This window comes from Vidua chalybeata, chromosome 10 (genome assembly GCF_026979565.1).
Source record: "Vidua chalybeata isolate OUT-0048 chromosome 10, bVidCha1 merged haplotype, whole genome shotgun sequence".
NCBI classification, from domain to species: Eukaryota; Metazoa; Chordata; class Aves; order Passeriformes; family Viduidae; genus Vidua; species Vidua chalybeata.
The window spans coordinates 22,150,458-22,176,727 of NC_071539.1; the positions used below are offsets into that span (position 1 = coordinate 22,150,458).

General features: G+C 52.5%; 4 protein-coding genes across 16 annotated transcripts in view; 2 read left to right on the forward strand and 2 right to left on the reverse strand.

Annotated features, from left to right (window-relative positions):
- Positions 1-316: 316 nt before the first annotated feature.
- On the reverse strand, positions 317-10,980 carry KLHL30 (kelch like family member 30). Of its 5 annotated transcripts, none has more exons than XM_053951538.1 (9): positions 10,897-10,980; positions 9,479-9,615; positions 2,915-3,758; positions 2,665-2,836; positions 2,395-2,481; positions 2,015-2,170; positions 1,732-1,920; positions 1,049-1,194; positions 317-730 (listed from the first exon to the last, which is right to left on the reverse strand). In XM_053951538.1, the coding sequence occupies exons 3-9, from the start codon at positions 3,686-3,688 to the stop codon at positions 479-481; spliced, it is 1,776 nt and encodes a 591-aa protein (XP_053807513.1). In that variant the 5' UTR covers positions 3,689-3,758; positions 9,479-9,615; positions 10,897-10,980; the 3' UTR covers positions 317-478. The 5 variants fall into 5 exon arrangements, with proteins under 5 accessions (XP_053807513.1, XP_053807514.1, XP_053807511.1 ...); XM_053951539.1 differs by having other exon boundaries at positions 9,479-9,612; positions 10,897-10,979; XM_053951536.1 differs by lacking the exon at positions 10,897-10,980 and adding an exon at positions 9,986-10,068.
- FBXL12 (F-box and leucine rich repeat protein 12) lies at positions 9,642-13,072 on the forward strand. 5 transcript variants are annotated; one of them, XM_053951550.1, is made up of 5 exons: positions 10,008-10,168; positions 10,245-10,317; positions 10,498-11,221; positions 11,698-11,813; positions 12,070-13,072. In XM_053951550.1, exons 1-5 carry the CDS (start codon positions 10,083-10,085, stop codon positions 12,121-12,123), a joined length of 1,053 nt encoding a protein of 350 aa, XP_053807525.1. In that variant the 5' UTR covers positions 10,008-10,082; the 3' UTR covers positions 12,124-13,072. The 5 variants fall into 5 exon arrangements, with proteins under 5 accessions (XP_053807528.1, XP_053807525.1, XP_053807526.1 ...); XM_053951551.1 differs by lacking the exon at positions 12,070-13,072 and having other exon boundaries at positions 10,498-10,791; positions 10,861-11,221; positions 11,698-11,996; XM_053951553.1 differs by lacking the exons at positions 10,008-10,168; positions 12,070-13,072 and adding an exon at positions 9,642-9,928 and having other exon boundaries at positions 11,698-11,996.
- Positions 13,073-16,323: 3,251 nt separating this feature from the next.
- SFT2D3 (SFT2 domain containing 3) lies at positions 16,324-25,130 on the forward strand. Of its 5 annotated transcripts, XM_053951557.1 has the most exons (6): positions 16,324-17,788; positions 20,175-20,401; positions 20,902-21,087; positions 23,293-23,373; positions 23,544-23,731; positions 24,493-25,130. In XM_053951557.1, exon 1 carries the CDS (start codon positions 16,460-16,462, stop codon positions 17,111-17,113), a length of 654 nt encoding a protein of 217 aa, XP_053807532.1. In that variant the 5' UTR covers positions 16,324-16,459; the 3' UTR covers positions 17,114-17,788; positions 20,175-20,401; positions 20,902-21,087; positions 23,293-23,373; positions 23,544-23,731; positions 24,493-25,130. The 5 variants fall into 5 exon arrangements, with proteins under 5 accessions (XP_053807532.1, XP_053807529.1, XP_053807533.1 ...); XM_053951554.1 differs by lacking the exon at positions 23,293-23,373; XM_053951558.1 differs by lacking the exon at positions 23,293-23,373 and having other exon boundaries at positions 20,175-20,256.
- Positions 20,398-26,270, reverse strand: part of WDR33 (WD repeat domain 33) — a 68,669-nt gene continuing 62,796 nt past the window's right edge. Inside the window, exons 20-23 of the mRNA XM_053951548.1 lie at positions 24,693-24,859; positions 24,470-24,562; positions 23,523-23,708; positions 20,398-21,058 (exon numbers count right to left, since the gene is read on the reverse strand). Coding sequence (XP_053807523.1) covers positions 20,829-21,058; positions 23,523-23,708; positions 24,470-24,562; positions 24,693-24,859 — 676 coding nt within the window. The 3' untranslated portion in view covers positions 20,398-20,828. The remainder of the gene's footprint in view (positions 21,059-23,522; positions 23,709-24,469; positions 24,563-24,692; positions 24,860-26,270) is intronic.

Below are 26,270 nucleotides of genomic sequence, written 5' to 3' on the forward strand. Positions count from 1 at the left end.
GGGGGGGGCTGGGGCAGGAGGCACCGCACCAGCACGGGCTCACTCAGGTGCCAGCTGCTTCACCGTGGCCATGGATCGCTTCCCTGGGGTGCGTGCTGCGCATCCCAGGAGACAGGAGAGAAAGCAGGGTTTTGCACAGGCTGCTGCCCCCAAGCAGCGATGTCAGGCTTTGATGGGATGAACCACACTTTGGGAGGACTTGAAATACCCTAAAATCTTTAGGGTTTTGGAGGGGGAGGGGGGGCGGGAAATGCAGTTCTAAAAAAAAACCACAAACCCACAAATGAAAAGAAGAGAGCATTAACCAAAGCATGTTTATAAGGAAAAGCCTTTTCCCTGCAGTGGTGGGGGAGAACATGCTCCTGATGCCCCGGCCAGCCTGGCACGGGGCTTTCCACCTCCCATTTGCCAGTCTGAACAGGCAGCAGAAAAATGGGGAGCATGGCTGCATAGGGTGACAGGCATCACTGAGGCTCTCCTACCACCCATGGTCACCCTGGAAAGGTTCTGTCCATTTAGAGGTGTCCATGAAGATGGAGGAGGAGCTGTGGAAGAGCCAGAGACAAGGCAGGGAGCCCTCGCACGTCCAGAGGTCCTTGGTGCAGTCATACACCTCCATTTCTACCCGGTAGTCCCCATCCATGCCCTTCCAGTGGCCACCGGTGACAAAGAGCCGGTCACCCAGTGCCACCATCCCGCCGTTCTCATGCAGTGTGTGTAGGAGCTGCACCTGTGTGAGGGACAGGGTGAGATGTGCAGGGACTCCTTGGTGACCTCCTACTCCCACCACAGCGGACAGTGACCCACCAGACGTGTCTCCCTACCCCATCGTTCCTTTCTGTGGGGTTTGGGGGCCTCTGGTGCCTCGTGCGTGTGTGATGGGGAGCAGGGGAGGAAGGAATGGGGCATCCTCATCTCTGCAGGTGTTAATAGAACCAAGGGATGAGTGGGTAGGAGGGAGAGGGGGCTGTTGGCACCAAGGGGAAGCAGCTGGGAACACCATCCCCATATCCCTGGGAGGCTGATCGTGCCTGGTCCCACATCCCACCTTCTGCCAGATGTTGGCCTCTGGGTTGTACACGTGGACCTTCTTGGTGTTATCCCCGATGAGGTAGATGAGCCCACGCAGAGTGGCACAGCGTGGGGCTGAGAGGTACTTGGGGATGAAGGGAGACGTGATCACACTCCACAGATCTGCAAGGAGCAGCCATTAGCAGTGCACCCCACCCCTGGCTCTCCATGCAGCTGCCAGTCACTGAAAAAAGCATTGCTATTTCAGGGGGAATTTGAAAGGAAGGAGGCAGACCAGACAGACTGGCACCACAGTCCCCACCCAGTTGAGGGTCTTCCATAAAAAATAGTGGGGGGTGAGGATGTGGTTTGTAGCGGTGCTGTGGGATGGAAAAGAGTCTACTTGAGGATCTGGCATTGTCACAAGGCGTTAGTTTCTCCCTAAGGCAGGCAGCGTCCCCCATCCCAATGCCTCAGAGATTCCACTCCACCAAAGCTGAGCTCTGGGCTGTGTCACACATCTGTGACTCAGGTCCACGCTGCTAACAGCCCCGCTCCTGGGGCTCCTGGGCCACAGCCATCACCACACCCTGTCAGCACCTGCTCACATCCCACAGGACCAGGCTTGGCAGTCCAGGGGTGTCACCTGCCTGGGGGTCCCCCTCAGTCCCTCTCCCAGGGACAGCACTGGTGGGGTGTGGCAGCAGGGTCAGCTCTCACCTTGCACGGGGTTGTAGCACTGCAGAGTAAGCGCGTTGTACTTGACGGCGCAGGAGCCCACCAGGTAGAGTTTGCCCAAGCAGCTGGCAGCTGCAAAATTGCTCACGTACTTGAGGGCTGGGCTGATGGCACACCAGCTCTTGTTGTACGGGTCATAACGCTCCACCTCCACCACATCCACTGTTGTCCCTGCAGGGTGACAGGACACTGCAGCCACCCTGCTGCTCTGGAGCACCCGTGGACCCCCATCCCAGCAGCACCCACAGGGTCTTTGCAGCCTTACCCCCGATCACGTAGATCTCACCATTGAGGACAGCGCTGGTGTGGTTTGTCCGGGCTCTCAGCATGGAAGCGATGGGCTGCCAGACCCCATCCCTGGGACAGAAGCACCAGGCCTGTGTTGTTGACCACGTGTCATTCTGGGACCCCCTGGAACCACCTAGAGAGAGACAGGTCAGGTGGGCCACCCTCTCCAAGTGCAGCTGTCCCTGGGTATTCCTTGCCCATGGCCAGATTTGCCTAAGCGGAGAGTAAGGAGAGGATTTTGCTCAGAGAGGAGCCTCAGAGAGGACACACCAGTGCCTCATGCTGGTATCATTGTCCCCTGTCCTCCATTCCTGCTCTTTGAAGCCCCCACCCTTTACCAGCAGCCCTGGCACTGACCTGTGACGTACACATCGTTGTTCAGAGCCACCAGAGAAAAGCCCCACTTGTTGTAATCAGGGAAGTCGGGCAGAGCCATCCATCGCCCTGAAACCCAACAGAGCCAAGCAGTGACCCCACAGCCAGTGATGGCACTTTTTAAGCCATCCCTGTTTCAAGCCCATCCCAACCCCACCGGTGTCTCTCTAAACCGGTTTGGCAAGAGGTGGCTTCGGGGTAGACAGATGGTTAATTAACAAGGAGGGAGCTGAGGAAGTGGGGGGCACTTACTGCTCTTGGGGTTGTAGAAGGCAAAGTTCCTGGTGGCAGCTGGCATTTCCAACCCCCTCTCCTCATCCTCACCATCCTCCAGCACACGGCCACCAACCACCACCAGCACCTCCTCTAGCTTTTGTGGTGGGGTTGGGGGGTTCTTCAGGGAACCGGTGCCACTCTGCCCCTGCTGAAGAGGCCCAGGTGGGACCATCAGGCTCTTCCTTCCTGGCTCAGGAAGTGACATTTAGGGGAGGGGGGTACCCACCATGGTGCGGGATCGGGTGACAAGGGCCTTGCTGGCATCTGAGTCACGAACAAGAGGCTCAGTGGCAAGGAGGTTCTGCAGGTACTGGTCAGGCAGCGAGACAAGGTGGGTCAGCTCCAGCAGCTCTGGCAGGAACTGGGCTCGGGATCCCGGGTCGTGGCGTACCCAGCGCAGTACAGCCTCAACCAGGCTCCGCTCCTCCTGCACCTGCAGCTGGTCATTGGAGAGGTAGACAGCCAGCCTCTCCTTGGAGAGCTGGAGGAACTCCTCCTGAAGAGAGACGGCTTCAAAGTTCTCCTGCAAGAAAGACCAGGCCTTGGAGGAGACCTCAGGGCAGCCGTGGCTCTCACCAAACTCACAGATACCTAGGCAGTTGGTGGCATCCATCTGCTGCCGGAGGTAGCGGCTGCAGACCTTCTGGATCGCAGGGAAGTGGAGCTGGCTGGAGGTCCGCATCAGCCCCTCCACGTTGCCCTGGTTGATGGTGACCTTTCCCGTGTAGGCAAAATCAAGCAGCATCTCCAGCGCACTGGGGTCTACTTCCTTTAGCTCCACCCGTGCTGCGATGCTCTCAGCAAAGTCACCGGAGAACATGGCATAGAAGTAGTGGCTACAGAGGGCCAGGATGCCTCGGTGGCAGGGAAACTCCCGCCCGCCGGCCACCAGCGTCACGTCAGCCAGTTTGGGGTTGGTGCGGAACTGCTGCAGCCCCTCCAGCACGCCCTGGGCGTGCGAAGGTAGGCAGAAGTCAAAGTCGTCCATGTTCCTCACCATGGTGCCGGGGATGGCCGTGGGGCCTGGCAGGTGGGCAGCGCCCGAGCAGCGGGAGGCGAGGGTGTCCCTGCTAGGAAAAGGCGACGGTGTCTCCCTCTCCCCCTGCCGCGACATCCTCCCCCCTTCCCAGTGCCGGAGTCACGGACAGCAGTGGCTGCATAAGCGCTTCCCACAGCCCCCCTCCCACGGTGGCCGCGTTTTCTCCTCACCGCGCCGCAGCTGCCCTGCCGGGGCGGCGACCGGCCTTTTGGGGATGATTTTCGGGGTGATTCGAGCCCTCTCGGCGCGGTCGCTCCCGCTCTCACCAGTGCTACCCAGCCCGGCCGGCCCGCGGGAGGGAAGGGACCGCGGTCCCGGCGCTGGGCAGGGACACGCCGCATGACACGGGATCAGCCGGGACGAGGGGCACTCGCTATTTTTAGGCGGCACCTGGACACTGCTCCCCGCTCTTAAAGGCACCGCACGGGCAGGGCTCTCGCCGCCGCCCATCCGCGTCGTTGCCCCATCCCGCGGCGCTGCTGCCTTTAGGAAAGCCTCCCCCTCGCGAAGGGGTCGGCTGGGCACCGAGCCTGGAGGGACAAGGTCCCATAGCACCCACCCTCCCTCCCTCCACCCCATCGGGAGCAGGGGGTCCCCGCGATGCCCCTCCTCGCTCCTCCGGCTCGCACTGCCGGTGCCGCTATAAATAGAGGTCGTTATCTCACCCCGCGGCAGCCGAAAACACGCGGCGGCAGCCGAGGACTGAAACACCCGCCCTGGGAGAGGGGGAGCTGGGCTGCTCAGGCGGCCCGCCCAGCTTAGCAGCTTTCTTCACCGCCCCGGAAAGCCTCGCTCAGCTGGGACAGAACCGAGAAGGTTTTTATTGCAGCCCGCGGCCTCCGAAGCCCGTCGGCATCACTCCTCCAGGCTGAAGATCTCGGCCTCCTTCTCCTTCCAAAAGGCGAAGCTGCGATCGATGTAGCGACAAATCTCGTCCCCCTCCTCCCCGGCCTGCCCCGGCCGCTGGGCCGGGCTGTGCGAAGTCCCGAAGTACCGTGCCTTGATATCGTCGAAGCCGTCGCGCCAGCCGCGCCGCCCGGCCGCAATCTCGTCGATGACGGCGCGGTGGAAGGCCCGCACTGCCCGCCAGCCGTGCCGGCCCAGCTGCTCAAACACCTCGAAACAGAGCAGGTGGCGGCCTCGGCGCTCCTCGGGGGGCAGGTCCTGCTCCAAGATGCGGAAATAGCCCAGCATGAATAGCTCCAGCGACAGGCTCTCGTACTCGGCCGGGCCGCCCCCCGCCGCCGACACGAACTGCTCCGGGGAGAGCAGGGTGCGGGCGGGGGGCGGCGGCGGGGGGCGGCGGGAGGCGGCGTCCCGCCAGCCGCTCAGGAGCTTCTGGATGGCCGCTCTCTGCCGCGCCAGGCGGGCCGCCGCCCGGGCCCCGCTCCCCGCTGTCTCCCGAGGGTCCCCGGCGGCGGGCCGTAAGGGCGCGTACGCGGAGCGTCTCCAGTGGCTCAGGAAGAGCATCACGATCCGTTCCTTCCTCAAGCTGCCCCACTCTGGCCCCGGCCCCTTCCCCTGCCGCGGGGAGCCGCCGTCGGAAAACGCCTCCTCGCAGCTGATGCCTGAGTCGCTGGCGGCCTCCGCCTCGGCGCCCCCGGCCGGCGCGCTGCCCGCGGCCCCCCAGGCGGGCTCGAAGGCGCCGCGCAGGCTGCGGACGCAAACTCCGCACTGCCGGATCTCCCGCTGCGCCAGGCTGCCCCCTGGCTCCCGGGCATGCCCGGCGGCGGCGGGGAGAGCGGAGGTGGCGGCGGGCGCGGCGACGGCAGCGCAGGGACCCCGCAGCCCCTCGGCGTTGCCCAGCAGCGCGGCCAAGCTATTGACGGCGCCGGCCAGGCGGCCGCACCAGAGGGGCAGGGGCTGCCCCGGAGCAGGCGGGGGGCTGCGGACGGAGATGCTGAGCAGCGGGGCGGGCAAGAGGGCGCGGAGCTCCCGCACCAGGCGCCGCAGCTCGCCCTGGTACACCTCGCCGCGACGCCGCAGCCGCAGGCTCTCCACTGCCCTCTCCAGCTGATGCAGGTCTGCCTCGGTCAGCAGCTCCCCGAAGGGGCCCAGCACGGCTTGGTGGGAGGGCGAGAAGCTCCAGGAGCCTGCATCCTGCGCAGAGAGGCGGTCAGCGGCTTCCGACAGCCCGCGCCCTCTCTGCTCCCCGTGCCCCTCGTACCTGCCCTCCCGCCGGGTCCTCGTCCGCCAGTCGGGCCCGCAGCCGCCGCACCATCACTTGCCGCTTCCACTCGGGGATAAGACGGCCCCGCTCATCGTGCGTGGGCACCAGGGATTCCGCGTCTACCTCCGCGGGGTCCGGCCTGGGGGGCCCCGCCGGCCCAGGCGCCCCGTCCTGTGCGGACAGAGTCATGGGGGGCTCGAAGGGGTACGGCCGCCGAGGGGACGAGCCGGGGGCCGCGGGCCGAGCCAGCGACCTACCGGGTGGGCGAGGAAGGGCGCCGGGATCCTGGCCCGCTGCGAGGGCTTGCGGAGCTTCAGCTCCGCCGGCACCGACCTGCCGGGCTCCATCCCCTGCCGGGCCGGGCGGCTGCTGGGGGCAGAGGCGCGGGCCTCCTCCTGGGGGAGGGCAGCAAGGGGAGGTGGGCCCAAAGACCTCCAGGGCCCCCCCAGCTGAGGGGTGACCCGACACATCACCCCGGACCTTAGGGAGAACCCTCCTCGGGGGACAGCCACGGGTGGATGTGATCCCTTCAGAGGACTGGACGGAGCTGAGGAATCCCTGCTGCCGGCTATCCCCCTGCAGCCAAGGACTGAGCCCGGGGCCGCCCCATGGCCGCCAGCCCTTCTCCGGGCATCTCATGCCCCCAGCCCGTCCTCCCACTCCCTGGGGTGAGAGGCTGGCATTCCTCGGGGATGGGGGTGCCCACTGCCCCAGCCCCAGTGGGGTCTTACCTGCTGCGGGGGGCTGAGCTGGCTGCTGAAGGGGGTTGGGCCCTGTAGTGCCCCGCTCAGGGAACACCCAGAGGTGGAGCGGCTGCACCCCCAAAGTCCCTGTGTGGGAAGCAATGAGCAAAATGGGCCAGGAGGGGAGGTTGGAGTGGTCGGGCAGCCCTGCGGTGCTGGGGCAGGGCACAGAGGCATTGAGCATTGTATTAATATTTGATGGGGCATCGAGTGGCAGCACCAGGGCTCAGTGGGTGGAACTGGCGCCGTTCCTGGAGATAGTAGCTTGATGACTTGGCTCCAAGCCTTGTCCTCCTCTTGGGGCCAATGGAGAATGGCCGAGGCTGGTCATGGCCCCAGGCCAGGTGCTGGGGACAGAGGAAACATCTTGCCCAGTGGCACTGAGGGCAGGTTCTGGCAGTGGGAGATGTTCAGCAGATGGTTCTGCTGCACCACTGCCTGGGCATCGGTTACTGGCATTCAGTCACATTTGTGTTCCTTCCCTCCACCACCATCCATTATATATGGCTAGCATGGACTCGTGGGGCTCACTTACATGTGAGAAATCCAATCGAGGGGCTGGAATAAAATTAAGAAGCAGCAGATCTAAGCCTATAAACATCGATTAGCTGGCGAGGATCCATTACAGAGTCAGCCTCTCGAGCTTCCCTGGCTCCAGTGCAGGCTGACTCTCTCATGGGGAGGATAAGCTTATGCTGTCCAGCAATAGAGCCCCAGCGTGAGGGCAGGTTATGCTTTGCTGTAGGAGGGGGGAATTTCAGGAAAGCCCTTTGACTTGGGTTGTGCCAGGGCTGCGTCCCGCAACCTGGAGAGCATCTGCCACGATTTCAGCTCTCCACAGTGCAAGGGTGTGCAGGAGCATGAGAGGAGAAGAGGTTCTGCCCTAAACCTCCATCTCTGCCTCTTTTCTCACCCTGTTCCTCAGGAAAGCAGGCACTGGCCCCTTCAGGATCTGCTCAGAGACTCTTGCAGGACTCACCTTTCCCTTTCCCTTTTTCTTTCCCTTTCCATTTCCCAGCTGCATACTCAGAAGGATGAGCAAAGCAACACAGAAACAACCAAGGATGGCCTCTCTCCTCCAGTTCCAATAATCACATTCACCCCTCTCCACCAGTTCTTCAGCCTTATCCCACCCTCTGCCCAAGTTTCCACAGCCACATCCTTCCCTCTCCCACGGCTCCCACTGCCCCAGTCCTACACTAATGAGCAAACGAGCAGAAGAAACCAGGCGAGGCCCTTCTCAGCATCCTGGTTTTCATTTCAGAGGGGCCATGGAGGATCCACATCAAATCAGATCAAGGGGAGGAGGTGCATGTGGTCCCAAGGCCAGCTCTTCTCCCCCACTCCCTCGGTGGCCACGATGGACCTTCCTGCCCTGGCCCGTTTTGGTCCGGCTCCTCCAACACTCCCTGGACACGCTGGTGCAGCCCATTGGGGCCTGGTGCCCTGTCCCCATCGGAGAATGGCCAGCGTGGCCACCTCCAGGAGCTGCCTACTCCTCCTGCTGCTGCCGCTGCCGCCAGCGCAGCACGAAGGGATGGAGGCGGCGGGGGCGACGCGGGGCCACCCCGGCACGGTTGTCCAGCCCCTGCAGCAGGCGGATGGCCCCGATGGGCCCTTGGCAGATCGGGCAGGTGGCAGCGGCGTCGGGGGCAGCCTGGGGCTGGATGCATGCTCTCACCATGGCTGCAGAGGAATCTCGGCTCTGGCCCCTGGAGCACCTCCTGCCCCTCCTTCCCCACTGACCTCGGTGTCTCCACGTTGTTTCCATCACATGTTCTCATCTCCTCCTCTTCTCTGGCTAGAAAAAGCTGTGTCCCCCTTTGTTTTGATTTTCTTATTAAATCTGATATTACAGAGGTGTTACCAACCTCTCTCATTGTCCCAGCCTTGGCCAGCAGCATGTCCATCCTCAGAGCCATCAGGGACTGGCCCTGCCAGACATGGTGGAAGTTTCCAGCAGCTTCTCACAGAAGCTCCCTCCGTGGGCCCCCTGGTTACCAAAAACCAGGCTGTGCAAAACCAACACACTGCTGAACTGCAGAAGTAGGTCCACAGCACAGGCAGCCACGAGTCCCAAGGGGAAGGAGTTCAGTTTGCTTTCTGTCATAACTGAACTTCAGACTCTGAGGCTTCCTGGTGAAAACAGCCTTCAGCTGTACCTTGGTGGCTTCAGCAGCAGTCTTGGCTCACTTGCCAGAGCTCAGCATCCTGTACTTGACTGACATAAATCTTACACGTATTCTGCCCTGATGCCTGTGCAGATTCACCTCCTTGGAGACCAGGGTGTTACCAAACCCATGAAAGTACAGGGACAAGTCTGGTGATTGCTGCTACTGCCACCACAACTGCATGGCCAGAGCCTCCTCCCACCAGCGAAGATTCTGTTTGCACCTGTCTAGAAGCAGCTCATTTGCTGGTCAGACTTTCAGAGAAGTCTCTTCAGGCTTCTCCCTTCCTGTTCCACCTACCCAAAGGTTGTGAAAAAAGATCACAGAAACCTGCCATCAAATGGAGCAAAATGACTTCTGGATATCAGAACAAGGAGATCTCTGCTCAGAGACCATTAGTTGTGGGCAAAAAAGCACTCAGTGTGGGCTACAAAAGAGAGACAAGTGTGTGTCTGGGGACACTGGGGCAAGGAGGCTGGCATCAGTGTGAAGTGCACTTGTGAAGGCCATGAGGTGTCAGAATAAAGAGAAAATACAACATGTGTGTCCGTAGGGGTGAGAGGGAGAGGAAAGAAAACAAGCAGACAACTCCAAAGTGCAGTCTGGTGAAATGTGTTGAGTTCCAGAGGACAACGAAGCTTTGCAGAGGTAGGGACAGCATATTTACCTGCTCAAGCATCCTCCTGAGGTCAGACTTGAATTTATTACTTTGTATTCTCTTCTTTCGGGGTTGCAAATACGCACTGCAGATATTCCAGGCTCTTCTCTGAGCCATGACAGCTGTTCCCGTCCTGTAATGGCCTGCTGGGCATTCAGAGAGGAAATTAATGTGAGCTGGTGCCACGTGAACATTAGAAGGGTGTCGAGAAACACGTCTGGGAGAGTGACTGGGCCAGGAGTGATCAGTGCTAAGCCACTTCTTCTCCTTCAAGAAACACCAAGGGGGGCAGTGCCAGGAAAGAAGAAGCACCGGGGGGGTGGGGCGGGGGGTGACGGGACAAGAGGCACCGAACAGGGGACACACACGGGAACAAGAGGCACCGTGGGACGGGCGAGACTGGATGAGACACCGGGGCTCAACGCGGAGGAGCGAGGAGGCACCGTGAGGGGGCTGTCGGTAAGGAAGGGGGTTAAACAAGGAGATCCCGAGCCCAGCGGAGCTACCGGGGCCTACCGGCGCATCCGAGGCCGCGTCCTGGCGGTGCCGCGGGGCGGGCCGGAGCTGAGGCGTCGCCAGGGCGGCGCTCGGGTTTGTTGTAGTAACGGCCGCGATGGCGGCGCGGCCGCCCCTGCCTGACTCGGTGCTGGTGCAGGTCTTGGCGCTGCTGCCGCTGCGGGACCGGCTGCGAGCCGCCAGGTAGGGTCTCCCCGGGCGGGACCGGCCGCTTGCCGGTTCCCCGCCCCGGCGCTGACGGCCGATCGCCTCCCCGCAGGGTCTGCCGGCGGTGGCAGCAGCTGGCGCAGGACCGAGCGGTCTGGACGCATGTGGATTTGAGCCCTCACCGGGTACGGGGCGCGGAGAGAGCTCCGCTGGGGGCAGGAGGGATGGGGGGAGGCGAGATCACCGCACTGTGCACAGAGACTGACTGGGGGGTCAGATCACTCCGCTGCAGGGATAGCTGAGGGGAACGGGGGGGAACCGCCCTTCCCCACCCCATCCCTGGAACCGGGCCCTTTCCCCCCCAGATCAGCCGCCGCACGCTGTGGCACCTGGTGCGCCACCGCCTCCCCGACAGCCTGTGCACCCTGCGGATGCGGGGCGTGCCGCGCTCCGGCGGCAAGCAGCGGCTGCTCTCACCGGCACTGCTGGCTGCCCTTCGCAAGCGCTGCCCCCAGCTCCATCGGCTGTGCCTGACCGAGACTGACCTCCGCCACGTCCCGTACGAGAGCATGCCCGCCTCCGTCACCACACTGGAGCTGAGCCTTTGCGACATCCCCGATGCCTGGTTCTGCGTTTCCCCTTCGGTGCCACCACCACAGGTACAACACCTCGCTATCCACAGCATTCCCACCTTTTCTGACCATCATCTTCTTGACATTTCCTCACAGAGCCACTTGAAGACGCTGAGCCTTTGTGGCACCTACCGCGTCACTGATATGGGGATCCAAGCAGCAGCTCCACACCTGGAAGAGCTTGAACGCCTGATTCTGCGGCACTGCATCATTGGTGATGCTGCCATGGTATTCATCGGGCGCCACATGAAGCAGCTCCGCTACCTGGAAATCAGCAATGCCTACTTCCTGACAAACAGGGGGCTGGTTGCTATTGTGACACTGGAGCACCTGGAGACCCTGTGCCTTGACCTCTATGATTTGGTCTCCCTTGGTACTGTTATCGCTTTGTTGCAAGTGCTGCCTCGCCTGAACCACCTCAAATTAGGTGGAACTTGCTTTGAAGATGAACTTCTCAGTAAAATTCAGGAGAATTTTCCACATTGCACCATATCTCACAATCTGTGACAGCCTGAAGTGCTATTCTTCCTTAGTACACATGAAGTGCTCTTTTCCTGTAGCTTTGGGACAGAATTCCCATCGGCCTTAAAATATTACAGTTTTTTCACATAAATATGTTACAGAGCTTGTCATGTAAATAAGGTTTTAAACAAGCTTTTAGTAGGATTCCCTCCTCCTTGTTTTCCATGGATCAGAGGAATAGGAAAGCTGGGAAGCACACCCAGCCTTTGGGAACCCCACTGACCAAAAACTGGGGTGATGACAATTTTAAGCGCTGTCTTCCCCTCTTTCTCCACTGCCAAGGGTTAGGCAACAGCTTAATGAGTGCAGAATTCAAGGAGTGAAGTGAAGCACCCTTCTGTCATGGAAAAAACAGACCTGGCAGCTAAAACATCACAATTACCAATTTCTTCTCCTTTCCTTCAAATTCAGATCTTCAAGTCACTGTCAGACTGGTCATGAGGATTCCTGAACACCTGATCCCAAGAGCCAGACATCCTGTTTGCCCGAGGCATTGCTGGGGCTGCTGTTACCTCTGGGTTTTGCTGGTAACATCCACATTTTCTTATCACCTTTTATTGTCTGTGTTCACATCCTCTTCTTCCCCCACGCCCCAGTATCCTAACACCAGATAATCACCTAAATGTTATGTTGTTATTCTTAATTTTTAGTCGATATTTTAAAGCAAATATTGTATTTATTTAAAAAAACTTGCAAGCTTTTAACTGTAATTTGAATCCTTGTTTTTAGGACTTGTTTTTTTTTTTATTTTTAACCCGCTTCAGAATCTCTCCTGCCCCTTAGGCCAGCCTTCCTTGTGACAAGAGCATCCCACAGGAAACAGAGTGGGACAACTAATGCCTCAGTTGAGCCTTTTCTGCCCTGTTTTCATCCCAAACGCCCCCTGCCCTCCATTCGGCTGCAGCACATGCAATAATCCTTTGGGTTTCACACGGTCCTGGATGGCAGTGACCCTCCTTGTGGTGAAATCCTCATTGCTGTCAGGCAGCCTTTGTGCCCTTGCCTCTTTTTTGTTCCTAAACCCACTCTCAGGGTAGCTTCAGGGCAAATATCCAAAGGTAAAACATTCCAGCTCTGCTTTGGAAAACATCCCAAGGCTGCTGACTTAGTAACTACCACTCTGTGTTTACCCCAGACAAGGAGATGAACACTGGTGGAATCAGCCTTATTAAAACCTCCAGCATTCCCTGTTCCAGCACTCTCTGGGATGGGGAGGGACAGTACAACAGGAAAAGGGAAAATCAAAAACAGTAAAAATCCATCAGTCGGTCAAGGCACAGTGAGAGGCAGCAAGAACCTCAATGTTCTCCTGATCTTTGCAGCAGGATTTTTACAATCCTGATGGCACAACAACAGAATTTAATATCCCCACAGTCACAACATGCCAATTTTACATTCAGTAACTGCTAAACAGGGAACAGCAATTACAAATTGATATGGTGCAAAGTGGAGTGTTTTAGGTTTGGAAACAGGAGGGGAGCTGTAAATACTGGATTACTGTGGGCAAATTAGGGGAATAAACAACTGAAAGGTCTTTAATCAGCAGTTCTGGTTCTGCCCACCCTCCCCACATACCTGCTTGAAGCTCTTTGGAGGGCCGTTCTTGACCTTTATCTCTTCTGATTTCCAAATTCAAGGGGTTTCTACTCAGTTCATCTCCATTTCATCTTTTACTGACTTGAGTGTTTCTTCCCCCAGCCCACCTTCTCGGTGTCCATATATATCACACATCATTACATCAAAGCCCAAATGTTTAAAAAAATACATAATAAATGTCCAACAGAGACAGCTAAACCTTCAGCAAAGCTAGGACACAGAACTGGTCTTAGCATCCTGAGAGGAGCAGCAGTCCACAGCCCTCAAAGCAAATAGAAAACTCAGAGAAACCACAAAATCCAGGGTTACCATTGAAGTGAGTGACCAAGCTGTTCCTTTGCCTCTTGACACACCAGCTTACACACATGTACCACGATTTCATACATGTATTTATTTAATATTCATACCCAGGTGTTTTATCAGATCCAGATCCATTTTATTTTCTCAGCCAAGTGCATCTGCTTGTGCCTTCTGTTTGGCTCCTGACTCTGAGAGCCTGAAGGGTGCCGATGGTACACAGAGCTGAGGAGGAAAGTGCTGACAGCAGGGTGCACTGGCAGTTCTGGCCAGCAACAGCTCTCCCAGCTGGCACTTTTGTGAGCTACACTTTCACCCGTGGTTTTCGTTTGTAGCTGAACTCCATGAGACAGAAAAAAATTATTAGCACAGAGGAGTTCATTTTGAGTGTGGTGCAAATAGGAGTTTGTTCTTGGAAGGGGAAGGTCAGTGAAATCTTTCTGTCCTGACTCAGATTATTTGAGAGCAGTGATGTTTTGAACTCGGAGCTGCATTTTGGGTGGTTTAGAGCTAGAAAAGGTTCATTTCCTTCTTTTGCGAGTACACACCGCCATCGTGTGGTGTGCTTTGTGAGCACGGACAGTGCCCAGGGAAAAAGTCACGCCCTTTCTCTCCTGGCACTGTTGTGTGGGAGCAGTTGGTGTAGGGGTTCCGTTGGGGATCCTGAATCTTCGAGACTGAAAGAATGCCATCCTGCATATAGCTGGGAAGGAAGACGAATCGTCTCACTGTTGGCTGGGCAGTTTATAGGCTGCAAAAGAAAAGCGAATTTCAGCACAGCCTCTTTCTCCTCTAGAACCTTTTCCAAGGGACCAAGTGCTGAACGTTCTTAGTTTTGTAACTGGACTCTGTGAGACAAGGGGAGAGGGAAGGCCAGTGCTTACTTTTTGTTTTAGGACCTACAGTAGGAGAACCATTGCTGGACATGTTAAGTTTTGAAGCTGGGTTTTGGAGAGTGAAAGAATGTGATGGTACATGCAGCTGAGCAGGAAAATTCATGACTCCAGAGTGTGGTTGCTTTTCACAGGATGTAAGTTAAATGTTGAGACAGCAACAGCTTGCTGAACCAGTGCTGGTCTGCACGTTCCCCTTGCCTCATGTGAGCCACGCCAAACACACTGGTGCAATATTGTAGTTTTCTTCTCAGCTTTCTACCACAATATTTGCTGAATCTCGGAGTCTAAAGCTAAAAGGAATTGTTTCAACATAAGTCTCGAATGGGAACCTGTGCCAACACAGATGGGGTTCACTGACCTTCTCCCTTACAGCAGATAACCAGAATTTGGAAGGGAATTGTGCAGTCACTCTCCTCTTGGAGCCTTTAACTTTGCACACAATCAAAGTGCAAAGGTTAATTCTCAGCCTTATGTAGCATCACACACTTGCAGTCTGAAATGTCAATTCACTGTGGTGCAGAACAGTGTATCTGCACAGAAGCAGACCAGCACATTGCACTTCTGGAGGTGCAAATCAAATTTCCAGCGTGGGCTCCTGGATGGGAATTACAGTTAATTTCCACAGGAAGGAAAGCACATAGGCCCAGTGCTTTAGGTGCAGGTCAGAGGTGACCCCTGGGAGGAAAAGTCCAGGCACACCCATCTGACCCAGCAGCTTTCGTCTGGGAGAAATCCTTGGATATACAGGGGCATTCAGAATTTCTGCTATGGACTCCCAGATGAGAATGACAGTGCATTTCCATGGCAAGGAAAGCACACAGCCCCAGTGTTTCAGGTGCACTTGAAAGGTGGCCAAGGGGAGGCCAGTGCCAGCCAGACTTGTCTGTCCTGGCAGCTTTCATGTGGGTGTAATCCTTGGATATACTGAATTTTAGAGGTGCAATCCAAATTTTGGCCATGGGCTCCTGGGGAAAAAAAAAAAAAAAAAAAAAAAAAAAAAAGGAATATTCTTCTCCATAGGAACGAAAGCTCACAGCCCCAGTGTTTCAGGTACAGATGAGAGGTAGCCCAGGGGAAGTCAAGGCCAGTGAGACCCACATATCCTGGCAAATTCTGTCTGGGAGCAATTCTTGGTACTAAAAAGTACTACAAATAGATTACAGCATAACACAAAATAGTGCAGGATATCAAGGTACCTATATTAAAGCTAGCAAAAGAAATAGTACTGGTTAGGAGTCAAATGTAACTGACCACTGAAAAGATGATAACGTACACAGCTTCCTGTCACTTAAGCTTCGGGGGAGTAGTTGTGAGGCAGGCAGCCCCACTCATGGGAAAAACTCTACACATTTCCAAGTATAGAAAATTTCTGCTTTGTCAAAGTTTGGTGTAGCTTTTATAAAGTGAGGTGTCTGTCAGTCAGAAATCCAGCTTTATCTTCCAGATGCCAGACCAGTCTTAACCCCACAGCACCAAAATAATATAAGACACCTTGTCCTGTTTGAGTTATCTGAGCAGTTAACAAACAACAGATAAGCTCTTGTGCGGGGCAAGATGTGCTGCTACAGAGGTGGAATCCCACTGTCAGCCCTGGCTGCCTGGCTGTGAAGGATGGCCCTTTTCCACAGGAAGGAAAGCCTGCTGCCCCAGTGTCTGTGGGGCAGCTGAGAGGCCATCCCCGGGAAGCCAAGGCCACTGAGACCTGTCAGTCTGGCAGCTTTTGTCTGGGAGTAATCCTTGGATGTTCCGTTTTGGAAGGCAGAATCCCAATTTCAGCCATGGAGGCCTGGCTACAAAGGACTGCTCCGGTGGCCCAGTGGCTCTGGGCAGCTGGGAGGCATTCCCAGCGCCCTGCCTGTAATCACTCTGGGAGGCTGAGCCTGCTCCTTATCACCCTCGGCCCTGCCTATCAATCACTCTGAGTGGATGACTCCACATCACAATTACTCTGTCAATCCATCTCCTGGGCTGATCTCAGCTGTCATCGCTTTTAGTCCTGCCTGTCAATCACTGACAGGCTAATCCCAGGCTTATAGCCCTTCACAACCGACACAGCCCTCGGGGACGCCGGAGCCCTAGGCAGCCCACATAGCCCTCACAGCCACCATACCACTCAGAGCCCTCGCAGCCTCCGCAGCCTTCCCAGCCCTCACAGATGCCCTTGTCCCCACAGCCCTCTCTGTTCTCCCAGCCCTCAGAGCCCCCACGGCGCTCACGACCCCCGCGCACGCGCCCTGCGCCTCACGGTCCCCGGCGCATGCGCGCCGCTCTCCCCGGCCTGTGGCCGCGCGTTCTGCCGTGCCCCGGATGTGGCCCCTGCCCGGGAAAATGGCGGCGCCGGTGTGGGCGGAGGGAGCGCTGTAGCGCCCGGTGCCATCCCCGCCATGGCGGACCTGGGCCGGCAGCTGCACGAGTACCTCGCGCAGTCCAAGGCTGCTGCTGCCACCGGTCCCAGCGCGGTCCCCGCACCGCCGGCCGCCGGCGGCTCGCAGGAGGAGGCGGGGGACGGCGGCGGGCTACGGGCCTGGCTGGGGGCGCTGAACCCGTTCCCGCCGGGCACTCCCCCGGGCGCCACGGTGTGGCCTTGGACGGGAGAGGAGGACCCGTGGCTGCCGGGGCTGTCGCGCTGGCAGCGGCTGGCGGGCAGCGGGCTGTGCGTGCTTCTGGCCGCGCTGTGCTTCGGGCTGGCCGGGCTGTGCGTGCCGCTGCTGCTGCTGCGCGCCCGCAAGTTCGCGCTGCTCTGGTCGCTCGGCTCGCTTTGTGCGCTGGGCGCCGCCGCGCTGCTGCGCGGGCCCGCCCGGCTGCTGCGGGAGCCCGGCCGCGGGGCGCTGCTGTACCTCGGGGCGCTCTTCGGGACGCTGTACGCCGCGCTGGGGCTGCGCAGCACCGCGCTGACGGCGCTGGGCGCCGCCGCGCAGCTCGGCATCGCCGCCGCCGCGCTCCTGGCCGCGCTGCCCGGCGGTGCCGCCGGCCTGCGCCGCCTCGCCGGGCTGCTCCGCGCCGCGGTGCGCGGCCGAGGCAAGGCACTGCCTCTGTGAGCCCGGCGCACCGGGGGAGGAGCGGCCGCGTCCCCGCGGGAGTCCCTCGCACACGGACCGAGAGAGCCTCGCGCCGTAGCCAGCCGACTCCGAGACGGGGGACGCCGCTTCTCTTGGCCTCCTCCGCGTCCTGGCACGTTTTCCTCGCCGGCGCTCGAGGAGCAGCAGCAGGGCTGGCAGCCCCGAGCGGCCCCGGTGACTCGGAGCTGCAGGTGGCTGTGTGCGGTGTCAGCCTGCCGAGCCGCCCCCGGGCTCGTTATTTGCCTTACCGCGCTGTCAGCTCCATAGCCGGGGCTTGGCATGGCTCCACATCTGGGTGCGGAGCTGGCAGCATCCCGCTCATACCTCCAGCCTGGGACCATGTGGCTGGTGCAGCGGCTGCTGCGGACCGCGAGATCGGAGCCGATGCGGAGTCAGTGTGGACTTGGCCGGTACTGAGGAGCAGCTGGGGTGCGCAGGGCTGAAGGATGCCGAAACACGAAGATGATTTAGCAAAATGCGATCGAGGCTAGGGGAGAACATTGAAAAACTAACTGGTATTACCTCATTTTGTGCTGACCCCTATATTATGAACACATACTGGTTTTGCTGTCACCTCAGACCAGTGGTGAATACGAAGACTGTGGCCACTGAACTGCATTTCTCTCTAAAAAGCAGCTTTAAAATAACCATCCAGTAAGTGAAACAAACTTTCCTGGGACTGTGGGTCACAAAAACTGCCCATAATTGTAAGGGGTGGGGGTGTTCTTGCATGATGATGAGAGGATGAAAAGTGCTAATGTTGGTTAAGAGCATTGGCTTTTGCAGGTACGGGACCAAACTGGGCTTTAAAATGGGAGCTTCAGCTCTTAGAACTTTACTTTTGTGTATAGATACTGCTCTCTGAACTTGGGCAGGAGTTGCTTACTTGTCCCAGCCTGACCTTCAAAAATATATTTGCCAGTAACTGGAGTTCTGCTTCAGTGCAGAAACTGAGCTGCCTCAGGAGGGTGCTGAATTCAGGCTGACAGAGCTGGGTGCTCCAGTTTGGGCCGGGTACTGGACAGCTGCAAGGAAATGGGACAACGGGGCCTCACCTGCACAGAGTATCTCACTGAGCATTTGTGCCTCATGGAGAAAATAAAGCCTGCAATACTCATTTGCTATCACTATTTAGTTTTAATATATTTACCAAATATTTTTCTGAATTAAACTGAAATTGTTAAAGAGAGTCCTTAAGTGTTTTAATAAAACTATTTGTGTCCAGTTGTCAGTATAGACATTTCACTAATGGTCACTTTTTTCCATTAAGAATGTAGATCAGAGTTATTAGAATAGCATTAAATTAGCTCCTGTTTTTACAGTTTCTAAGTTACAGTATATAAAATTAATTTTACTCCTAAAAGCAGTGTAAAATTAAATCTGAGACAACCTCTGAAGTAACAGGTAGAGCATAAGAGTCTGTGTACAGCACTGGTAAAATAACATGACCTGAGGAACACAGAAGTATATTCCCAGTAAGTAACTGTGCCCATTTCCCACTAATAGTGGGTCACATATCACAGACTGGGAGGCAACTTCTGTCTCTTCTGCCATGCTGTTACCTTCCAAGGCTTTGTAGAAACTATATCTAATCATCAAATTTCCTTGCTACTTTTTGAGCATATGATTGTGAAATACTTTAAAACTGCATTTAAAAAGCTGCCCCTTGAAGAGTGTTACTTAACGTTAAGTACCATAATTGTTTAAGGAATTAACCAATTATCAGAGGAAATAAAAGTTGTCTAGATAATGCTGGGTTTTCTCTTGTTAGATACACTTTAACTTGTTTTGGTAGAGGACTGTGGTTTAATTAAAGCCTAAAGCCATCCTCTAACTCATATAGTCTAAGTATTAGACCTCTTTTAGCCCCTTAATATCGGGCTTGGTAAATTAAAAAAAAAAAAAAAAAAAAAAAAGAGGGTAATTTTTCCTCTTTGCCAATGATGAAATCATTAGTATTTCCCATGAAAACTTCAGGACAAATCCCAGCTCCCAGACATACACCCAAAGTGCCCAAAGTCCTTCAGACAGAGCTAAAAAGCATTTTTTCTTAAGGGACAAACTCTGTCATATCAGATGCATCTCAGATGTTTCTAGTTAATTCCTTTAAGACAGTTCTGTCTCTCCTGACACCCATGAGAAGGATTTTATAGGCTAATGGATCAGTTACAATTTTCAAATGTGATTTGATACACCACAAATTAAAAACCAAGTAGAAAAAGGTACTTGTGACTGACTGAACCACAAGAACAGCAGCTAAGCATCTGTGCTTTGATGTCTTTAAGTAAGATGGGACATCAGGACTTGAGCCAGTCTTTGGTAAACCTGCCTAGGAGAAGATGCAACAGCTGCTATGTATCACTGGGTTGCAGGAGCCTCTAGAACTAAGTCTCATCCTGATTATAACCTGAAGTTCAAGGCAGGAGAGAGGGAAGCCTGAAGCAGGAGAGAGAGGGGAGTGATTTTTTATTATACTTTCAATATAGGACCTTCCTGAGGGGTATCTGCAGAGTAAGTACTTACGTGATAACATTTTCACTGAGGCTTTAGGTGTTAAAGGAGCCTTCTGATAACATGGTGGCTGGACATGATTAACAGGAATGATTTATGGGGAAAACAAACTAATGGTTGGTAAGCAGCTTTATTATGAAATGTGGGAAATGGGAATAACCCCTCCTCCTCATTTCCCTCCTTTACTAAAATCAGACAACAATATCCTAAAGAAAAAGACACTTAAAAAAACTTATTATGGAAGTGATGAATTGCACTTCAGCAATTAATGCACCAGACTCTGCTGAACACCCATAGCTTTAAGCAATGTGTCACACAGCTGCTGTAAAACATACCAATCAAGCTGCTGAACCTTCCTTCTCAGTTTCTATAAACAGATGCTGTTTTGAACAAAAATCCGTGGCTTGCCTAGGTTAAGTGTAGAATGCCAACCTTTGCTGGGATGTCTGTCTTAGGATCCAGGTTATGTAACTCACACTACGTCTTTGACAACTTGTTCTAAACATTATTTCACTCTTTTCTGTTTCAGGATGGCAGAGTAGCAAGCAGTGGTGATTGCCTGCATTTTGGAATTTTAACCTCAGCACCATTGTAGACAGCTGTGGCTAAAGGTGAAAATGAAACTTCTCTATACATGATAAACCAAAACCCTGGGAATCGGCTGTTACTATTTTAAATGGCTGAGATTTCAGGAGGTAGTACTGTTGCTCCATCTGAAACACAAGTTTGCCTAAATACAACCCTCTGTAGTAATAGGTGAGTAAAGAATCGCACACTGTTGATTTTTTTTTGTTAATTTTTGCTCAAATTACGTTCTGTATTCATACAAAACCAACGTAACTCTTTGACAAACTGTACATATAGAAACAAGTTTCTGTCTGGAGGTGAACTGAAATCTGTGGAGATGCTCCATGTTCCACAACACTTAAAAGAAATTCCAGCTCTTGACAAAACAAGAAAGTGAGGGGAATGGGAGTGGAAAGAACAAAACAAAGGTAGCTACAATATTGCAGCTAGAGGCAAATGACTGATTCAGGAAAAGAAAGACCCCTGTTAGGAACTAATGCACATTCAGTTATCCCAGTTAAGAATCCAGGTTCGTGGCATTGCAGGTGAGTCCAGAGTAGCAGTCTATTTAAATATTGTCCCACAAGGACTGGGCATGACCCAGTCAAAGCCTCTTCTATCGGCCTCGTCCACCCCGAGATCCTCCTCTCCGGGACTGGCCAGAGTTCATGTTATTTCCTCTTCCCCAGTTGCTGCTGCTCCTTCCTCCTCGGGAAGGGTTACTGACTGCCCCAGGGCCTCCACCAAAGGCTTCATCCCTGTGGAATCCATCATGGTGGTCTCCATCTAGAGAACTGGACCTCCCAGATTTCGGTGCTCTCTGTGAAGGTCCTGAATTTCCTCGTCCTGCAAAGGAAGCACAACCAGTTACTGGTGTAAGTTTGAGCTGAGTCTCTTCTCAGACATGCCAGATACTGAGCTGGTTCTACTGTGGTGTCATCATTCATAAACCAGCTGTAGCTGAGACCTGCAATTTTATGCCTCCTCCCTCAGTACAATTTTCATATACAGATTTAGTGGCTCTGTTACAGTTCAGAAAACGGATAACAATCAAGCAATTCCTTGGGAATTAAAGGAGCTTGTATTTGATACTATGAGCAGTCACTGAAATGAAGTCAGAATAGTGATAGCTTTTCCTCCAAACTGCCAGTTCTTGTGCTTCACACTGGGGTTCTCTCTGTTTTTATGGCAAAATACTTTTAAAAAATCCTAAACTGAGACATAGCAGTGTTAACAAATTGAGACAGTTGAGGCTGATGGTGAAGATCATGAGTAACATTACTGTTTTGTTCAATTTTTTTTGCTAAAAACAATGAAAAAATGCTTTCTTTTACTACTAACCTGGAACAAAAAGTACTCAAGCTCTTACTGCCAGGAATAGAATTTTCTAATTCTCACATACCTTTTTGGTTTTGTTATGTTTGATATGAACAACAAAAAACCCCAACCCAATTCATTAGCCTAAAATAAGAAGCAGTATTGTGAAAAAACAAAATCAGTGGTAACCTTGTTTTTAGGACACACTACAGCTAAATTCAGGTATTTTTGCTGCACTTTAGCAAGAGTGATTTTTGTTGACTGTGGTTGGTTCCATGTAAAACAGTTACCAAATTGTTTCACAGAAACATTCATGAAGTTTTAATCTTCAAAGGACTTTACCAATTCAGCTGAAGGTGACATAGCCCACATATGAAGAAGTGTTGTTCATGGTTTGCTTGTCAGGCTTTCTGCCATCATTCTAAACTTCCTTTAGCACATTATGAGTTAATTATAACACTTGTGCCTGGACAACAATTGTTTTGAGTTTAACGAAGAATCTGCTAGAGTTATCACAATCATTATGGAAGGTGGAAAATGAATCCTTACAGATTTGATAGATGCTGGCTAAATTGAGAACTACAGCATGTGGATATGGAAAGAAAAATACTGGTAGAAGAGTTTATCAGCAGAGTTTCATTCAAAACATCTGTGAAGGAATGATAAAACCTGGGAATAGAGTCCATGCAGAGGAGGAGTGACAAGCAGTTAAAACTGAATGAGCTTTGGGACAGTGGTGAGAGAAGTGGGCTGGGATTCAGTGTTCAATGGCATCAGAGACAAAGCTGTGCAGTCTAACAGCAACAAATTCAGCTGTAGGCTGCCAGCTCAGCATCAGCAAGCAAATGAGGACATTTGTCATTGATCACTACCTGACAGTGAGTAGGACATTAAAGAAAGACAGTATTTACACAAGAGAACAGAAGTCCTGAGATCTGTAAGAAACAGGATCAAGAACTGGTGTGATGCTAATAGCACTGAATCCAAAAGAATGTGTTCTGTGGGTTACAGTAGCATGGGACCGCTTAAAAGGGAACTACAGCACCAGGAACTATTAGGAAAGAATGAAGAAAGTGGAAGAAATACAAGAGAACTGTAGAAATCCAATGCTACATCACATCTTAAATAGTGTGTGCAATTCCTAGTTACCTCACTGAATTTAGAAAAGGATAATTTAAAACTCAGAATAGCACATACAGAGTAACAAGGCTAGTGGAAGAGACAGAAGAATTTCTAGAAAGAATAAAGAAATCAGAGCTCTGATTTGGAGAAGAGCTGGTTCAGGCTGGAAGTGGTGGAGTTCAGTGCAATCAGAGGTGGCATTCAGTAATAACAGGGACCAACATTCAACTTAATTACAACACAAGACATCAAATTAGTGAATGATAAGCATAGATAAAAACATTTTCCCTACTTTTTTTTCTAAAGCATAGTCTACTGCAATTAAGTTTTAGAGATCTGTGCATGGATGTTGTATATATCAAAAGTTTATATGATTCTTAAAGCAATTAGAGAAGTACACAAAAGGTAACTAGAAAGCCATTATATATAAAAATAATGTTTTAGTAAGTCAGATCTTCAGAGGTTTAAAGAGTACTTCAGGGACGTATCACTCCAGACTCAATGTTCTTATATTTGAGTTAAAGAATAATATCACAAACATTTATATTAATAAACAACTATTCTGAAAATGAGGGGAAAATGCTCTTAATTCGTTTTCCAGCTGAGTAACAGGGAATCAAAAACCAATTACTTTTCAACAGGACAATAAAGAAGGGGATTCTGCAGTGCTGGAGACAAGATTTGGATTTGATGTTTGAAAATCCCTCTGTTCTTATGCTCCTGTAAGACTGGTCTTTAACTTCCCAGCTGGTAAAATCAGATATTTACCAGCTCAGCTTTATCCCCTCTGAACAAAGAAGTTCTGGATACACTTAATACTGAAAATACATGCCAGTGTTACTTAAGGGTTCCAATCAAAGGGTTTTTTTACCTTTGCCCCTCTCCTCTGGAGGTCCACCTGGAGCATCCATGTCTCTGTGGTCAGAGGTTCCCGGTCCGTCGTGCCAGGGACGTTTCCGTGGTGGCAGTGAGGCCATGTCCATGCCCTGGAGTGAAGAGGAACGTTCTCTGTTGGCTGGAGAGTGCCCATCATGAGGAGGGTGATCTGGACGAGGACCTGTGCACAAAAACACAGGATAAGTAATGTTTATTGGATCTTTATTCCTCATTTTTGAAGGCAGCCACATAAATTTACATACTGCCCACACTGCTTGGCACACAGTTTGAAGTTAAAATTATGTAAAGCTTCTCCTCTGTCCCATTTTTTAGTAAAAAAAGCTAAAGGTAAAACAGATTCTAAAGATGATGGGAAATAAAAGTGTGGCAGATGTAAAGTGTTCTTTCCAGTATAAAATACTTCCATATATTTTAGAGACAATCACACCTTCATTTATTCATGTGTCATTTGTGCTTTGTTTTCCATGACATTCTACAGCTCTGTCTTGCCCCATATGGGGTTGCCTTTAGTAACACAACTGCAAATACAAGCTGTCAGACATTGCAGCTGAAAATACCAACACGGAGAAAGATTACTGTTGGCATTAATAAACCTATTAAAAAAACCCCATGACATGTGATTCAGTCATCCAGAGGTGACAACTGCCCAGGCAGTTCTGGACTGTACAAGAACACAACTGAAAATCAAGGCTTTGAGGCCACAATCACTTCTATTCAATAAGACAGCTGTATTCAGAGACAGTTAAATTCTGTGTAGTTCTTTTTTCCTAAATTTAAAAGACCAAAGAACTGTATTTGGCTTTTCTCATGGTAAAATACTGGTAACAAACATGTGAGGTACAGGAAAAAGGCATGATTTTTAAAATATTTTTTTCAAGTTATTATATTGTAGAAGTCTACAAACCTCACCACATTTTTTACCTGGTTCTCTGTTTCCATCCCAGGATTCTGGTTTCCTCCCTCCTTCAAAGCGTGGGAATTCATCTGGAGTAGGAAGCAAACCCTTCCGAGCTCCTGAGCAGTAAGAGAAGCAGGGGACAGGAGTGAGAAGAGACATTGCATTCATGAAAATGGTGTCATCTGCCCAAGAACTGCCTTTCCTTCCTCATCCTTGTATTTCTGTGTGGAAGAGCATTCCCCTTACCTCTCAGAGCACCTCGACCTCGCCCCCGAGCACCATGGTCCCTTCCTCTGGAGTTTTCATCTGGAGAGTCAAAAGCATCATCTGGCCCAAAATCTTCAGGGCCAGGAAATCCATCTCTGCCCCTGGGTCCCCGGCCCTCGTGTCTCGAGGGTCCTCCTCTTCGGAAGCTACAACAAAGAACATGATACAAACGTGGTTTTTAGGCATAATTGAATCAGCTTCAGTTTAATTATCAACTCATTTCTAAACTGTTTCACTTAATGCTACAGCACATACAGTTACTAGAACAGGATTTGTAGGTGGGAAAGTGCCCATTTCAGCCTTTGAGCACTTTGATAGTAAGCTTTGTAATCTTCCTCTCATATTTCCTTCCACTGATTATGTTGGCTTTTCATACAAGAAAAATATTATTAAACACACTGCATTAGTTAATGAAAAGGTGGGGAAAACAATCAATGAGTGATGATAGATACAAGGTGAGGTAAGGCAAGGCAAAGTATAAGTGACTTCCCCTTAACTGATGGTCTTACATTCCCCTTGCCTTTTTTCCTTTCTATTTCCATCAAAAAACAAACTGAAAACATAGAAGCAATGAGAGTCGTGGCTATAACAAAACATTACAGGATCTCATTCCTATTAGTTCTGTGATTCTTTTGCCAGACAATTCTCCTTTTCATTCCATTCTTCAAAGTTTACAATTTTAGCAAATGCATCTAGACTGCCCTTGCATCTGTAGGCATAGTGATGGCTGAACAGTGCACAGTGGCATTCTGCAACCTGACGAGCAGTTTATCCAACTGCAGTAAGGAATTTTGTGTTGCAAAATGTAATTATGACCCTGAAGCTGATAACTGCTGTCTAGTAAGTACCAAGAGCATCTTCAGGAATTTGCTACAATTGGGTTCTGCACTGCATCCTAGCTGAGTACAGCTCCTCCAGTGCCGCACTGGGGGCCTTGGACAGCTCCTCAGAGGGGAGAATGGCTCTTCCTGAGCTGTCAGTGCCATGCCAGGTAAGCCTGCAGCTGGCTGTGTGAATAACTAGCAGTTCTGTTCCTGGCACAAGCAGTTCAAACACCTGGAGGGTTTGCAAAGCTCAGCCCTGCCCTGTGAGGACGCCTGTCTGTCAGAGCCCGGCTGAGGTGTTCAGGTGGCACAGGCACACTGGTGTCCCCACCGTGCCACCCCACGCTACTCTGCCCACCCTCAGTGACAGCACACGGTGTGGAGCTCTCCTTGCCCAGTCACAGATGCCTCCCACCTCCCCAGTGTTCCCAGTTCCACACTGGCTGAACTGGAAGCACAGCAGTATTCCCGTGGTGTTGGCTGTGTGCAGCATCCCCTTCCCCAGCTCATTAAAGACACAGTGCATCCTATTACAAGCAAAACTTTAGATACTTTTATTTAGAATTTTAACAACATTAACCTTTTAATTACAAATTTAAATATTTTAACAGTAGTCATAACACAATACAATATTTTTAAACTTTTACATTGTTTTTATTAAAAAACAATAGGTCTGTCTCCACCTCCCAGAAAACAAACACAATACAGAGAGGAGGCTGCTGTGCCTGTACAG